The sequence below is a fragment of the Trichechus manatus genome, unplaced genomic scaffold (assembly GCF_000243295.1).
Source record: "Trichechus manatus latirostris isolate Lorelei unplaced genomic scaffold, TriManLat1.0 scaffold00211, whole genome shotgun sequence".
NCBI classification, from domain to species: Eukaryota; Metazoa; Chordata; class Mammalia; order Sirenia; family Trichechidae; genus Trichechus; species Trichechus manatus.
Window position 1 is genome coordinate 3,056,197 of NW_004444147.1, and position 16,880 is coordinate 3,073,076.

The window sequence follows — 16,880 nt, forward strand, 5'->3', positions numbered from 1 at the left end:
CCTCACTAACCCTGGGGAGTGTCATGGATTGAATTTTGCCCCCCAAAAATATGTGTCAACTTGGCTAGGCCATGATTTTCAGTATTGTGTGGTTGTCGTCCATTCTGTGATCTGATAATCCTATGTGTTGTAAATCCTAACCTCTATGATGTTAATAGGAGTCTTGGTGGTGCAGTGGTTAAGAGCTCAGCTGCTAACCAAAGGGTAGGCAGTTCGAATCCACCAGCCGCTCCTTGGAAACCCTATGGCGCAGTTCTACTCTGTCCTATAGGATCGCTATGAGTCAGAATTGACTTGACAGCAACAGGTTTTGTTTTGTTTTTTGGTTTATGATGTTAATGAGGCAGGATTAGAGGCAGTTATGTTAATGAGGCAGAACTCCATCTACAGGATTAAGTTGTGTCTTGAGTCAATCTCTTTTGAGATACAAAAGAGAGAAGTGAGCAGAGAGGAGGGACCTCATTACCACCAAGCAAGAAGAGCCAGGAGTGGAGTGTGTCCTTTGGACCCAGAGTCCCTGCGCTGAGAAGCTCCTAGACAAGGGGATGATCAACGATAAGGACCTTCCCCTAGAACTGACAGAGAGAAAGCCTTCCCCTGGAGCTGGCAGCCTGAATTCAGACTTCCAGCCTCCTAGACTGTGAGAGAATAAGTTTCTGTTTGATAAAGCCATTCACTTGTGGTATTTCTGTTATAGCAGCGCTAGATAACTAAGACAGGGAGTTTTCTTTTTAATGGAAAAAAAAAAGCAGACTGTTAGGAACAGTGGGTAAAGCAAATGTCATCCTTTGTTCCAGAATTGAGAAGAATCCACAGTAAATATCCATTATGCTTTTACCATGGCCAGGGAATGCTTATCCCACAGTGGTTTTTCGGAGAACAAAATTAAAATCAATACAATATTGATTTTAGTCCTTGTGAAATATATCACCAAATATTTGGCTATGATTTTTAAATATCAAAGGTATTAAAACAATGGAGCACACTCTCATTCCTGGGTGAGACGAGGGTAGCTCAAGGTTACAAATGAGCCTTCCTCTGATCCATCTTCCGCATTGTGACAGAAAAGCCTGTCTAAAGTACAACAATGATGCACTCACTCCTCTGCTTCATATCCCTTAAGCGTTCTCCATTCCCCCCACAAGGCCTCCACACCCAGGTCTCAAGACTTCCCTATCTCGACAGCCCACCTCCCACCCTGTACTCCAGCCACACTCAGCTCCCCAAATAGCCCTGCTATGTCACACCTCTCTCATTGGTCTATGTCCCTCCCTCTACATGGATGGCCTTCTTTCATGTTACAGTGAAGTGGATTTCTCTTACATGGCCTTTCTGGCCCTGGTTTGTAATTCTCACAAAATGATTGGTTAGGCTGCAGTCTTGCAAGTGATTGGTCTATTTACTACTTGCATAAGTGGCTTGTGGGAATTGGTTGGTTTACTAGCTGCATAAGAAGCCTGTAATCTACTCAACAGAATTGGGCGGCTTTTTTCCACCTAGGAGATTTGTTAGTTCCCTGTCCTGCTGGGTGGGTCAGGTCTTGAGATCAACAGGGAGTATCCTATATTAGCCGCCAGTTTCACAGATGTTTTGGGGGGTCTTCCTGATCAAGAAGAGCCTGGAGTGGAGCACATCCATTGGACCCAGGGTGCCCGTGCTGCAAATCTCCTAGATCCAAATAATAGAGCTGTAATATGGGTCAAGGGCTGTAACACTGAGCTGATGGCACTGAAGACAAACAACAGCAGAGCCAGCGGCAGAAACCAGAGGCAGGCCCAGGAGAGGCCCAGTGGCCGAGAACAAGAAGCCCAGAAGGGTGGAGAAGAGGCTATTTCTAAGGGCCAAGAGAAGGCTGGCCTTGAGCAGAGGTCACCGGCAGAGGCTTGAGAGACCTTGTGCAGGGGTCTTCCCACAGAAGGGCAAAGCTGGCAACACAAGGCCCAGTGAGGCCCAGCAGCAGGGCACCATGGTGGGAGCTGTCGTCAAGAGGTCTAGAAGGGCCCAGTAGCAAAGCCAGCAAAGGGAGGCCCACCACGACCCAGCAGCAGAGCAGAATACAGCACAGCAGAGCCACATGGACCCTGGGCAGCGTGGTGGGAGCCAGAGGCAGCAGTGACATGAATACAGCATCCAACCTAAACTACAGCATGCCTGCCCAATGGCCTAAGAATGGACATGCGTAATTTGGGAGAAGTGTAAGCAATTCCCCTTCGAGACATAAACAGGTTCCTCTCTACAAAATGGGTTACACATAGGGGGGTGGGGCCGATTCACCATAATTTGTTCCTATTGTTTACCATTTGCTTTCTATAAATAATAATGGCTTTCACTTGCCAACACTGCAAACATGTCTCATGTGTACAGCTCGATCATACTGGATGAACGTAGCACTCATGGAGGGAGTGAAGTTCTCATTCCTAGCAGTCTTATTGCTGCTTGGAATTTTTGAGGCACAGTCCACGTGTGTAACGCAGATGGGCACATGTAGCCCAGTCTTCCAAGTTCTGGAGAAATTTGCCACATCTTCCAAGACTCTATTCAAAAGTAACTTCAACTATGAAGATTTTCCTGACCTGTTCATACAGAACGAACCACCCCCTCCTTTGCCCGCCCACCCCCATCTTTACTCATCTAACTTTCCCACCTAGACTCTGAGTCCTTTGATGGCAAAGATTGTATTTCATTCATTGATATACCCAGCACTTATAAAAGTGATTAGTATAAAGTTTTCATTAAGAATTTATTTTATAAGTTGAATTTAACTGAATGAATGAATTTAACTCTTCATAATTTTTTTCTCTCTTTCTCTGTCTCATGCCGTCTCTCTCTTCTCACTCTCTTTCTCTCCAGTCTCTACACACATACACACTGGGCAGAAGGAAAGGGAAGGATAAGAAGAGGCCAGAGTGGAACACCTCTTGTGGTGACAGTTCTGTGATCAGTAGGGCTGTCTGTCTTTACTTACCATTGATGTTCTGTGCCCAGTGGCTGAAGGCAGAGGGGAGGGGCTGTTTTCCTGATACAGAAAGTCCAAGCAAGAGCTATTCTGAGAACTAGAGCTTCCAGAGTCACTGTGTAGCTGTCCCTTTTCAGACAGTAACTTGGACAGAAAGCTGGCTTTGCGACTGCCTGGGTGAGATCTGTCTGCCCAGACCCCACTCTCTCTCACGCTGTCATCACTGTCCCTGCGGTGACTGTGCAGATCTTTGAGAGGCTCACCTGGGGGTTTCAGATCCTGGGGCTGCTCCCAGGTTCCTGGTGCATAGGATGGACAGTGTCTAGGGGCCGTGGATCTCTCCAGCCAGGACTGGGAAACGGTATTCTGCAGGCCAAAGGAGGAAGGATGATCTGGTTGCTGTCCATGGTCCTGCATTCTGACACTGCCATCCCAGGGGCATGGACTGTGGACAAGGAGCTGTCCACTGTGCTGGTCCTTCTGAGCCCAGTCTTTTTTGCCACAGCAAGGGACTACCTCAAGTTGTTTGGCCTGTGGAATTTGCCAGATGGTTGCAGACTTTGGCATATTAAGTCGGATGATTTTTTGTTGATTGTTAGCTTGAAGCAGAGAGGTTCTATCAGGCAAGGAAGAGCAAGTCATATACTGCTGAGCCACTGAGTATTTCTTCAAATGGAATGGAGGGCCCCTTTCATCCTCAGGGACCTCACTGTTGGATTTCTCATAAAGTGCCCTTATGATTTTCCTGATACCCAGATGAAATATTTCCAGTACATTAAGGAACAAGGAGATGGCTGCAATACTGTGCATAAAGATCATGAAAATGGTCTTCTCTGTGGGCCTGGATACAAAGCAATCCACTGCATTGGGGCAGGGAGGTCGAGTGCATTTGTAAAGCGGGTGCATTTGAAACCCATAGAGAATATACTGGCCTATCATGAACCCTATTTCCAGCACAGACCTAGTCAAGATGTGTAAGACATAAGTACGCAGCAGACATCCTTTCAGAGGGACTTTATAGATCCTCTTCTGTTCCTCTAGCATCCTCAGTTCCCTATCTATTCTTTGCTGCTCTTCCAAGTCAAGCTCTGGATTCTCCATCTGGGCTCTAAGGTGTGACTTTTTTCTCCGTCTTTCTTTCTCTAAGGCCCTGAGTCTATAAAGTGCATGGCCCATATACACCAGAGAGGGAGAAGAGACAAAGATGATCTGTAAAACCCAAAACCTGATCAAAGAGATAGGGAAAGCATCATCATAACAGATATTGTTGCACCCTGGCTGCTGGGTGTTGCAGGCAAATGCTGACTGTTCATCATCCCAGACACCCTCAGCAGCCACTCCAAGTACCAGCATTCGGAAGATGAAAAGGATGGTCAGCCAGATTTTCCCCACGATGGTTGAGTGGGAGTGAACCTCCTCTAGGATGCCACCCAATAAATTCCAGTCCCCCATGGTTAGAGACTAATGGCTGAAATACACAGAAAACGCTATGGTTAATAGCACCCACAGATACAGGCAGTCTGCAGAGTACGAATGAGATCTGTTCCTCGTAAGTTGAATTTGTATGTAAGTCAAAACAGTTAGGTATGGTTCATATCTAATGTCAATTAGTTAAATGTTTGTCTTAGTATATAGTCTATAGTGTGTCTTGCTATGCAAAAAAAAAAAAAGACATTAAAAAAACACTTCCAGATACACGAAAACCTCTTTAGCATAATAATACAATAATAATAATGTTCAGATGTGTGTCACAAAGTAGCACCCATTTGTTATTACAAACCATTGTATGTATCTCGAATTTTTAATAATAGGCTTTGCAGGAGTTGGTTCATAACTACAGGTTGTACGTAAGTTGGATGTTCGTAACCCAGGGACTGCCTGTATATAAAACACAAGCACATAAATATAACAGGGTATTTTTCATGTCACAAGATGTGAAGGACTTTTCAGTCCTAATATTTATGGTCTACTTGATGAGATAGGATGTTTCCAAGGAATATCAGTTTTCCAAAAAAAAAAAAAAATCACTAATGACAACTTGACCCAATTTCCTTCCTATCCTCTTCTACTGCTCTTCTACACAAAAATGCTATGCCTGTAATTTAGTATACTTATTGGCTTCCATATTTGCACAATGCATTCCTATACCACAATTTTGCTCATTTTTCTACCCATCTGGGATGCCTCATTTTACTAAACACCATACATCTTTCATGGTCTTAACAAGTTTCAATTCCTCCAGGAAGTTTTCTCTAACCATCCCAAGTTACAGTGATCTTTCCCTTTCCTAAATTCCCATAACACTAATGCTTATACCACTCATTTGGCACTGTGCTAAATTGAGTTTTGTGATGTTTGTATCTTGTGTCCTCCTCCTGGAAAGGTACACTCCTTGCAGGTGGAGACTTTTTCTATAGAATCTTAGTTTTTGCATACAGAAGACATCAATAAATAATAGTGAATTGAATTGTCTTTCCATTTTGAAACATTGTTCTTTGACCCTTTCACTGGAATAATCATCAACAAGAAAAATAAAGTACATCCTCATTATATATTATCTATGGCTCCCACTGCAAGATTGAAACTACAAGAAAACAGCAATCAGGCAAATAAATCCTCAGGAAATGGCTCAGATAAGAGGAGCAATAAAAATTCGGTAGATACAGAAGTGGTACCAGCAGTAAGGTATATGACTGGATTCACAAAGATACATCTGGAAGAGCATGTTTTCATGGAAGCTTTGCTAACAGGAGAAAATGTGAGCATACGTTGCTTCTGTAGAAAGCTTGGGTTCTGGGAAATAATCAAGGCATAATTGACATGAACAGGTTACTTGGTTTACCCTGAAAAAAAAAAAAAAGAATGTTTTCAAGGTTCTCTGAGATTAAAATACTCACTAGGTTTACAATTCCTAAAATAGATATGGGAGACATGGAGGAAAATCAGGAAGGTGTTATTCAGTTAAAACAGTTAATGAAATAGTTTTCCCCTTCCATAATTCATTCATTCAGTAATATTTACTAAAATCTTACTATGACCTAGGCACTTTTTACTACTGCATGTGAGTTTTAATTACCTCAAAATAAAAAGTTTAATTTTTACAGAAATGGAAAGATAATATAAGGACTTTCAGTAATTTACTAACTATAGATAGATACAATTAATAAGAATGGACTAAGTTATTCTGTAAAAAGGCAAATAATCTCAGTTTTATAACTAGTCTCCTTTGTTTCTGGTTTTTTCTCCCTGTGTTTATTTTTTTTTTAGTACATGTATATTTTCTTATTTCCTCTCATTTTCTAATCATGATTTCTGGCTTTGGTGTGCTTTAAAAATCCTTCCCCTATTTCAATAATATAAAACATATTTTTCTATGTAAATATTTCATAGTTGATTGACTCAATCCTTTAGATATAGGGAATTCAGATTGCTTCCAAAATTTTGCAATTCTAAAATCAATTTTAAAAGTTTCATAAGTGATGATTGCACAATATAGTGAATGTAATTAATGTCACTGAATTGTATGGTTAAAATGGCAACTTTTTGTTATATATATTTTACCACAACAAATTTTTTTTTTAATTATTGTAAGACAAAGATCCACAGAGGAAGTCAACAGACAAGTGATAGAATTGGAAAATATTTGTAACACAGATGACAAGTGATTAATATATTTAATACACCAAGAGCTTTTCTGAATTGACAAGGAAAAAAATAGAAAATTAGCAAAGAATAACAGTCAATTCACAGAAAAACAAATCCAAACAACAAAAAAAAATAAGACCCTTGTCTTAAGCTGGGTTATCTAGAGAAGCAAAACCAGTAAAGTGTATAAATGTATATACAGAGCGGGATGTATATCAAGGAAATGTCTCACGTTGTTGTAGAGACTGGAACGTCCCAAGTCCGTGGGTCAGAATAGAGTCTTCTCTTGATTCACATAGCTGCAGGGGCTGGTGAATCCAAGATCAGCAGGTTGGAGAGCAGAGCTTACTCACGGGCTGTGAAGATCGATGGATCCCAAAATCAGCAGGTAAGCTGCTAGCTCAAGTCAAGTCTCAAGAACCGGAGGTCAGATGAACAGAAGCCAGCTGCAGGATCCAGAGCAGGCAAAAGCCAGAACGTCCACTTATATTCAGATGCAGGCCACACGCCCAAGGAAACTCCCTTTCAACTGATTGGCTACTCACAGCAGATCCCATCATGGGATGATCACATATAAACACTGAGAATCATGGCCTAGCCAAGTTGACACACAATTTTAACCATTACAACCCTCAAACTCAGTAAAAAATTTGTTGCTGTCAAGTAGATTCCGACTCATAGTGACCCTATAGGACAGAGCGGAACTTCCCCACAGGGTCTCCAAGGAGCAGCTGGTGGATTCGAACTCCTGACCATTTAGTTAATAGCCCTATCTCTTAACCACTGCGCTGCCTCCAACAAACTAGTAGTCTGAAAAATGCAAATTAAAGTAATAATATTAAACTTAAAAAACAATGTTTAATGTGGTAATACTGCTTGTTCTAGGTTGATTCGTATCCTCCCAAAATATATGTTCATGTCCTAACCCCCAATACCTGTGAATGTGACGTTATTCGGAAATAGCATGTTTGCAGATGTCATTAGTTAACATGAGGTCATGCTAGAGTAAACCAGTAAAAACCAAACCAGTGGCCTTTAAGTCCATTTCGACTCATGACAACCCTATGTGTAGGGTGCCCTAATCCAATATGACTGGCGTCTTAAAAAAAAAAAAAAAAAAGGCAGAGACATACAGACACACAGGCGGAGAGGGAAGGTGGCCTTGTGATAAAGGAGGAAGAGATTACAGTTATGGTCACACAAGCCAAGGAACACCTGGGGCTACCAGAAGCTGAAAGAGACCAGGAAGGATCTTCCCCTAGAGGCTTCACAGAGAGCATAGCCCTGCCAAGAATCCTAAATTCAGACTTCTAGCCTCCAAAACTGTGAGAAAATAAATTTCTGGTTTTGGTTTATTGTGGTAATTGTTATTTTGTTTATTGAGGTATTGTGGTATTATTGTCAATTCAACAATTTTTACATGTACAACTGAGTGACATTATGTTCATCATGTTGTGCAAACATCACCATTTCCAAACAATTCCACTATTGTTTTAAGACACCTAGTTTGTGCTACTCTGTTACAGCAGCCCTAGAAATCTAATATACTACTGATGAAGATACCAGTTGCCATCAAGTCTATTCCAACTCATGGCAACCCCGTGTGTGTCAGAGTAGAGCTGTGCTCCATAGGGTTTTCAATGGCTGATTTTTCAAAAGTAGATTGCCAGGCCTTTCTTCCAAGGCATCTCTGGATGGACTTGATTAGCAGTGGAGTGCTTAACTGCACTACACACACACATGCACACACACACACATACACACACATATATGTATTAGAAATGTGAACTATTAGAGTTGTTTTGGAAAGCAATCTAGCAACATTTATTAAAATTAAAAATATATGTAACTCTTCACTCTAGCAATTCTAATCATGGAAATCTATCCTACACAAAAATACGCACTGAAGTGAAATAAACAAACATATCTGGAGGAATGTTGACTAGGGTATGTCATCATCACATCATGGAACAATGGCAAGCACTGAAAAGAAACAGGGTTATACCAGGCGACTTGGAGGGATTGTCAAATGAATTATTGAGCAAAAATATGCATAATATGATCCTATTTTTATAAACCACTGAGTAAAACAAAACCTTATAAATATGTACATATATTCATGCACATATATACGAAATGTATATGCATGTGACTATATAGCGTGGAGAAAAAAATACAGAAAGATACACACAAGGAAGTTTATATAAGTTACTTGAGGTCTATGGGAGGTGATAAAGGTGGTGGGGGAGTTGGAGGGAGCAGGGAGAAGTGACCAAAAAAGGAAAAGAGTTTTCTTCTAAGAAAGCATGACTGATTTTTATCCAATGTATACATTTATGTAAATTTATATTTGCATGTGCATCCATATGTATAAAGAATTTTTTTAAATAAAATAGAAAAAACAGTGGATACCTCTTGGAATTTGGGAGGGAAGATATTAATGAGACTTTTGTATTTTATTCTATATTCTTGTGAATTGTTTGAATTAAAAAATTGAGAATATACTCATATATATTACCTGAAAATAGAAAATAGGATTTTAAACATCTGGACCAATATATCATTAACTGAAGCAATAATTTACTATGCTGTAGCTTCTCTTAAAGAGTTTAGACCGTTTCCCATAATTGTTCGTTTAAAATTTTAAAGAATTCCTTTAGCACTTAAAAAAATCTAGAACTTCTATTTTATATAAAAACCCTAAGGTGTTTTGCACCATTTGGCAATCCTAAACTATTTAATGCTTCTTTTGCCACTATCTCTTTAAAACCTCGAAATAATTTTTTTAAACAGCAAAAAACTTGGCATATAAGAAAAAACAGAAATATAATCATACATATTGGCATGCAAGAGCAAATCCTTCAGACAAATGTTCCTACATTTTCTAAAAATAAGTATTATTTACCATTAAATGACTTTAGGTCCTAGAAATAGTCTTGAATATTATTTTATTATCAAAAACTAATTTAGCACCTCCCATCAGTCTTAGAAGAAATACAACCAGAATGCTGCTTAGAAGCGAGGATGTCAAGGATCTTTGCACATGTCATCAGGAAAGACCAATCGCTAAAAAAGGACATTATGTTTGGTGAAGTAGAGGGTCAGAGAAAACGAGGAAAACCCTCAGTGAGATGGACTGACACAGAGCCACAACAATGGATTCAAAAATACCAACAATTATTAAGATGGTGCAGGAGCAGACAATGTTTCTTTCTAATTGTTATAATGTTGCCTGAGTCAAAGCTGACTCATGGCAACTAAGAATAATAGTGTAAAACACCAGTGCTGTTTTCTTTCATTTTATTTCAGATCTTACCTCTCCACCCCGCAGAAATTTCCCATATTTCTCATAAACAAGAGAGTCTGTACATTTACAACTTACCTCCTGGGTGGACAAAAAAAAAATCACAGTTGAGATCTCAGAACCTTAATGTTGGACCACGCATGGCTGATTAGTAGTACAATTGCTCTCAGGTGCAGATATAAAGGCTCGGATCAGCTGGCTGTGGGGCTCCAATCCAGAATGAGCCAGTAATTTTGATCAATGGGGTCTAACCCAGTCCTCCCCTAAGGTTCAAAATGTTCTTTGGTGCTTTGCAATCTTCTTATAATACTTACTCTAATTGACACCAAGCTGGGGTCCCTTCTGGTGTATCATATTTGGAATCTTTATGTAGTGAAACAAATGATCATTTTCCTCTTTCATTTGATTACAGTGATTTTGTATGACTGTAGTGATTTGAGTTTGGGTGCATTTCTTTCAGCCCATTGGCTGCCCTGGGAATCGATGCTCACAGATCAATGGGTCATGTCCGATTTCATAAGCAGCTGCCTGGGGGGTGGGGTAGGGAGGGGAGTCTGCCCTCATCAAATGTGAATAAACAATAACAAAGTGACAATTACACAGGAAGTGTTCCTGCAAATCATGCCATGCTGAAAGAAGCAGCGTCTCAAAAAGAGAGTAAGCACTTCTAGACCACTGGGCGGGGCGGTGCCTATAGATAGTGTGTCCTAGCAGTATTCTATTAGGTTAAAACATGCAGCTCAGAAAAAAATATTTTTCTTTTTCAACAGAGAACCTGAAAGCCAGCTGTAGCCTTAGAAACATAGGTCAGAGTTTTGTAGCGAAAGAATCCAGATTTCAGACAGGTCAAATGACTTGCCTGATGAGAGTAGAGACCCAGGTCTCCGACTCCCAGTCTTGTAGCATCTTTCGTTAGTCACATCTCCTGAAGTTCACAGTATCACTGCCATCTTAGAGGAGCTGCCAGCAAGGCAACTAGGATTCAATGAAGGGTTCAAATCACAGCTCCTAGGCACATTTCTAAGCCTGTTCTTTTCCATATAAAATGTCAAAAGTACATAAAATTATTGAGCGTTCGTAAGTACCATCTGCCTTTTGGACATTTAGTTTTAAGGAAAGGTTACATCTTCACTAGACTGGCACTCGAGCCTCAATTACAATTGAGAGAATTAACTAGAGGTGAAAACACACATATTAATTAATGTGCATATGTATTGGGCACACTGTCAAAGAAAGCCCTGGACATTTAATTATAAAATTCACCCTGCAAAGTAATGAATTTAGTACCTTTAATGTATTCCATCAGAATCAAAACATTAAAATCATACATTTATGCACAGAATAACTCAGAAGTGTACACAAGAAGCTGCTAATATCAGTTGCCTCAAGGGGCAGTAACTGGGTGATTGGGGAATAGGAGGGAGGCTCACTGTAACATCTGTATAGTGAATGTATTACCTAATGAAGAAAATAAATGTTTAAGCTAGAAAAGCGAGCAGAAGTAAGCACAATCTTGCGTCTCTTTATGATAGAGGCACAGACTGGGGACTTGGCCATAACCTCACAGCAATCATGTGAAATAACGGCCTGATGAGGTAACAAAGTGCTGCACTGCGGCTGGGAAACAGGAGGAGCTCCACCCACCACCTCATCCCCAACCAACCCAAAGGCTCGGCAGGGATTAGCACACTCAAGGTTGAACACCGCTGCCAGAGAGAAAAAGTTTTTTTTCTGGGTTCGTACTCTCATTCCCACCCATCTTATGTTGAATCTATGGAGTCACTAGCAGGCCTAAGACACAGAGAAACAGAAGGGGACAGAAAGATTGGAGAGAACTATTAGAACAGAGGCAGAAGACAGAGAAAGGAACACATGAGAACTACACTAGCTACTGCCTTTGAGCTAGTCAATGGTACCAGTATTTAGCATGCCAGTTCGTTCACACCTGCTGATATAAACTCTCATATAGGAAGAAAGGGTTGTTAGTTCTCTGTGCAGCTGTAAACCATCTAGGATTGTGAAAGCTGACGTAATACCAAATGAAGAGAAAGTATGTATGGTGCAGCGTGGCAACAGAGAAGAGGAAATTTTGGCAACAGAGCAGAGGAAATTTGATCTCTGAAGGCTCACTTGTGTCAGATCCTTCACCAGCTAATGAGGTCCTGAGGGACTTACTGTGAGAAAATAAGAGGTTCCAGGAGAAAGTGTGAGAAATTATAGGAACTGGGTTAATCTATCATGTCCCTAGTAAAGAATCTGGAGTTCCTCAGATAAAACGTGTTACCATGACATAAAATAACCACACCAATTATAGAAAACAGAACTGCAAAGAACTTCCAAGATTTTCAAAAAAATTTTAGCAGCAGAATCTTTACTCAATGCAATTGTGTTGAGTTTCAATTTATAAAACATAAAAACAGTCACTCTGGTTGAAGCTATCCAGGGTAGAGGGCCCAAGACTGTACCTACTTCACCTCCTCATCTCCCACAACCCAAACACTTACCTGAAGAGCCTAGTTTGAAATCTTACTCTAGAGTCATCCATCCATTTACAGATGAGGAAAAGAAGGCTCCAAGATTGTGAATTGCCCAAATACACTCTAGGAAAACATTTAAAATAGCAATTACAGGTTAAGGTTTAATGGGTGACCTTTTTAACAGGAAGGTGTTACACTTTCATATCACATACACCTTGCTTCAGTAATGAAGTGTAAAGACCCAAGAAACCTACTGAATTTGACAACTGCAGAATCCACAATGATGTTTTATACTTTAATCCTGTGTGAGCCAGGAAAATGTATTTGGCTTCAATGCCAGAGCATTTTTGGGAAGATGAAGTCACTTATTTCATAAATTACTTCTTAAAATCTTGCTAGTATGGAGTTTAAAGTATTAAGTAATAATATTCATCTTTGAATTCTATTACCATTTCCTTTCTGGATGCTTTTTAAAAGGTAATTCTAAGGAGCATGAAATTAGATCCCACCTACCACTTGTAAAAACATTCTAAAATAATGTCAACTTTATAGATTTAAAGAATGTGTGAAATGCAGAGGTGACTTCCTCATATTTTGTGTTACTGTTAGGTGCCATAGAGTCGGTTCTGACTCATAGAGACCCTATGTACAATAGAACAAAACACTGCCTGGTCCTGCGTCATCCTCACAATCTTTGTTATACTTGAGCCCACTGTTGCAGCCTGTTTCAACCCATCTCATTGAGGGTCTTCCTCTTTTTCACTGACCCTCTACTCTATCAAGAATGATGTCCTTCTCCAGGGACCGATCCCTCCTGATAATATGTCCAAAGTATGTGAGACGAAGTCTCACCATTCTCGCTTCTAATGAGCAATCTGGCTGTACTTCTTCCAAGACAGATTTGTCCGTTCTTCTGGTAGTTCATAGTATATTCAATATTCTTCCCCAACACCATAATTCAAAGGCATCAATTCTTCTTTTGTTTTCCTTATTCATTGTCCAACTTTCACATGCGTATGAGGTGACTAAAAACACCATGGCTTGGGTCACATGCACTTTAGTCCTTGCAGTGACATCTTTGCTTTTTAACACTTTAAAGAGATCTTTTGCAGCAGATTTGCCCAATGCAATGTGTCATATTTAGGGGATATCATTACTAAGCAAAATAGAGCACTTTCCTCTCACCGTCTTCCACCAAGCCCCTCCCTCAAACTCAGGATGTGTGATCACTGACATACTTGAAGCTATTAAATTTGCTTTGGCATTCAATGACATCTTTATGACTTTATTCTACAGGTAGGCCTGCATATGTATAAAATAATGTGTACAAAATTATTTATTACACTATCTTGCATTTCCAAAAGAAGTAAACACCAGAGTGTCCATCAATAGTGAACTAGATAAATAACTATGATACATCCCCACAGTGGGATATTTTCAGCTGAATAAAAGAATAAGAAAATGTACTAATATAGAATAGTCTCCAGGATATACTATTAAATGAAAATAGCAAGTTACATAACTATAAAGAGTATGTTACTTTTTTGTAAGCAAAGAAATAAGATTATATATATGTATCTGCATAAAGAAATACTGAAATGATACATGAGAAAATATGAGATTACACAAAAAAAGACCAGACTTATGGTCTGACAGAGACTGGAGAAACCCCAAAAGTATGGCCCCCTGACACCCTTTTAACTCAGTACTGAAGTCATTCCTGAGGTTCACCCTGCAGCCAAAGATTAGACAGGCCTATAATACAAGCAATAACAGACTTAGTTCAACCATGTATGTGAGACTAAATGGGCTCATCAGCCCAGGGGCAAAGACGAGAAGGCAGGAGGGGACAGGAAAGCTGAATGAATGGAAATGGGGACCCCAAGGTCAAGAGGGTGAGAGTGTTGACACATCACAGGGCGCAGGGTTGGCAACCAGTGTCACAAACAATATATATATTGTTTAGTGAGAAACTAATTTGTTCCGTAAACCTTCACCTAAAGCACACACACGCGCGCGCACACGTACACACACACACACACACACACACACACACACACACAAGAACCACCCAGAGAAAAAAGAAATTAAGAGATTATTCCATGTGGGGAACAGGTAAGACTTTATTTTTTTTAAAGACTTCTTAATGATACATTTTATATTATTTTTATATTTGACCTCATGAACATATTATCTAGACAAATTTTTTAATTAAATTTCAAATTAATTTACCCACAATAAGCTGAATGTATTCCTTCCTCAACTGTTCTCTGCCTTTGCAGCCTTCAAGGACCAGACAACACAGCACTTCCTCTATACTGCCCCAACTCTTTGTTCGCAACACTAGTATATACCTGTGGTGAAATGAGTTCCTTTATGTGGCCTTTTGCCTTAATTCTTTGGAAAAACAGCTTCAGAGATTTTTCCCAAGCCCTGAGGAATTACCTTTGCCCTAGTGTTCTACCCCAGAGAGTTTGTTACTTTTGCCAGGCTAATTGACATCTCTTGGGTAAGCTGTAAACAGCTTGGTTTGATACTTTTTCTCTAGTCCTGGGCTGCAGCCTGCCCTGTGATTGGTATGCACCTTGCAGGCAATGGCCAGTAGACTATGTAAATGAGGTGAGTTGTAGCCTGGCCACACCTACTATGCAAATGAAGTTTCTGTGGCCTGCCAAGATCGTAGCCCTTGTGGAAGGGCCATGCCTTGAAATTGATGAGGAGTTTCTGTATATATGCAGCACGCCACAGAGGTTTTAGAGACAGATAAAAGCAAGCAGACAGAAGCAAGAGAAGCAGCAGTAAGCAGCAGAAGAAAAAAAGCAGATGGTGGGGGAGGGGGGAGGCAAGGAACCTCTTAAAAGAGCTGTAACACTGAAGACAGGGAGAGGCCCGTAAGGGAACCAGTGGCAGAGCCAGTGGTGACAGTCCCGGAAAGAGGCCCGTGGCAGAGCTGGAGGCAACAAACGGCAGGGCCAAGAGAAGCCTATCCTCGGGGGGCCAAGAGGAACTGGGAGAGCTGTCCCGCAATGAAGAAGGGAGACTTTGCCTACATGCTTCCTGATCCTGATTCCTGAGTTGTATCCTGTTCCTTAAAAAAGCCCTTAACTGTAAGTATGGTCTGTGAGTTTTGTGTGGCCATTGCAACGGATTATCGAACCCAGAAGAGAAGTACAGAGTGCTGTGCGAGGGACAGCTGGTGTCAGAATTGGTAAAAAGTTTGGAGGGTGGAGGTACTGACCTCCACCTCACAGGGATGAGCTTTGGGCTGATTTTGATTCGCATTATCCCCCCTTGTAGTTAGACAGGTTTTGATGCTATTACTCTTACTACTACTACTACTACTAGTTCCATATTACAATACCACTTCTTACAGTAAGTTGGGTACTTGTCTCCCCAGGAAGCTAAACTCCTCAAGGAGGAATGAATCATTTTTTACCACCAGCTATTATCACCGTGTAGGGTTAAAAAAAAAACAAACCAAATTCGTTGCTGAGTCGATTCTGACTCACAGTGACCCTATGGGACTGGGTAGAACTGCCCCAAAGGGTTTCCAAGAAGCAGCTGGTCGATTCGAACTGCCAACCGTTTGGTTAGCAGCCAAGCTCATAACCACTACGCCACCAATGCTCCATGTAGGCTTAGGAACCTCAAAATACATACATACATACATATATATATATATAAATGGCCCCCGATATGTTTTGAATTAATCTTAATCCTTGGTTCCTGGCACAATACCATTCATTATTCATCCATGCATAAATGTCCTTTTAAAAACTTATTCCTTAATGTTATAATGAACATCCGTGAACCCACACCAAACTGAGAACTAGAACACTACAGTATCTTGTTGTTCTAGATGCTTCTCCCCTAGTCCTTCCCTTTGTCTTCCTGAACCTGTTTATCATTTCCTTGCTTTATCATCGTATATATATATACACACATACCCTATGAATGCTCTAACAATATTTTCAGTTTTAGCTGCCTTTGAAACTTATAAAGAGTCTTATGCTATGTGCATTCTTCCAGGTCTTGGGGATGACGGAAGGTAGGGCCTGGAAGAGGCACAGGAGGGATTCCGAGGTGATGGCAGAATTTTATTTCTTGACATTAGTGGTGGTTACACAAATGTGTTGTTTGTGAAAATAAAACTCAATGCATTTTCACTTATAATTTTTGCCCTTTTCTTTATTCATGTTATACTTCAATTTAAAAGCTTTTAAAAACAGAGTTCTTACGTATTAGAAGTACATAAGTATTTTCAGGTAATATATGGGGTTTACTTTAAACAAAGAAGAGTGGGGGGTGATAAATGAAACAAAAACAGCCAAAATGGTAAATTCTGAAACTGGACAGTGTGCATGTGAATGTTCATTTTACTACTTTATTTTTGTATATTTTTAAAATGTCCATAATGAGCCCAGAACTAAAACAATTTCTGAGGTCAACTCTTCCGACAGGGATTGGACTAGACTGCGGGACATAAAGTGATACTCGT

The 16,880-nt window shown here is 40.3% G+C and overlaps 1 protein-coding gene across 1 annotated transcript; it reads right to left on the reverse strand.

The window, feature by feature from the left end:
- Positions 1-2,868: 2,868 nt before the first annotated feature.
- GJA10 (gap junction protein alpha 10) lies at positions 2,869-4,590 on the reverse strand (the record flags this gene model as incomplete). The annotated part of the gene is given in 2 exon segments (XM_004391327.2): positions 2,869-2,952; positions 2,954-4,590. Coding segments are annotated over 2 exon segments (1,539 nt in total), but the record flags the coding sequence as incomplete, so codon positions are not given.
- Between the last annotated feature and the right edge of the window lie 12,290 nt (positions 4,591-16,880).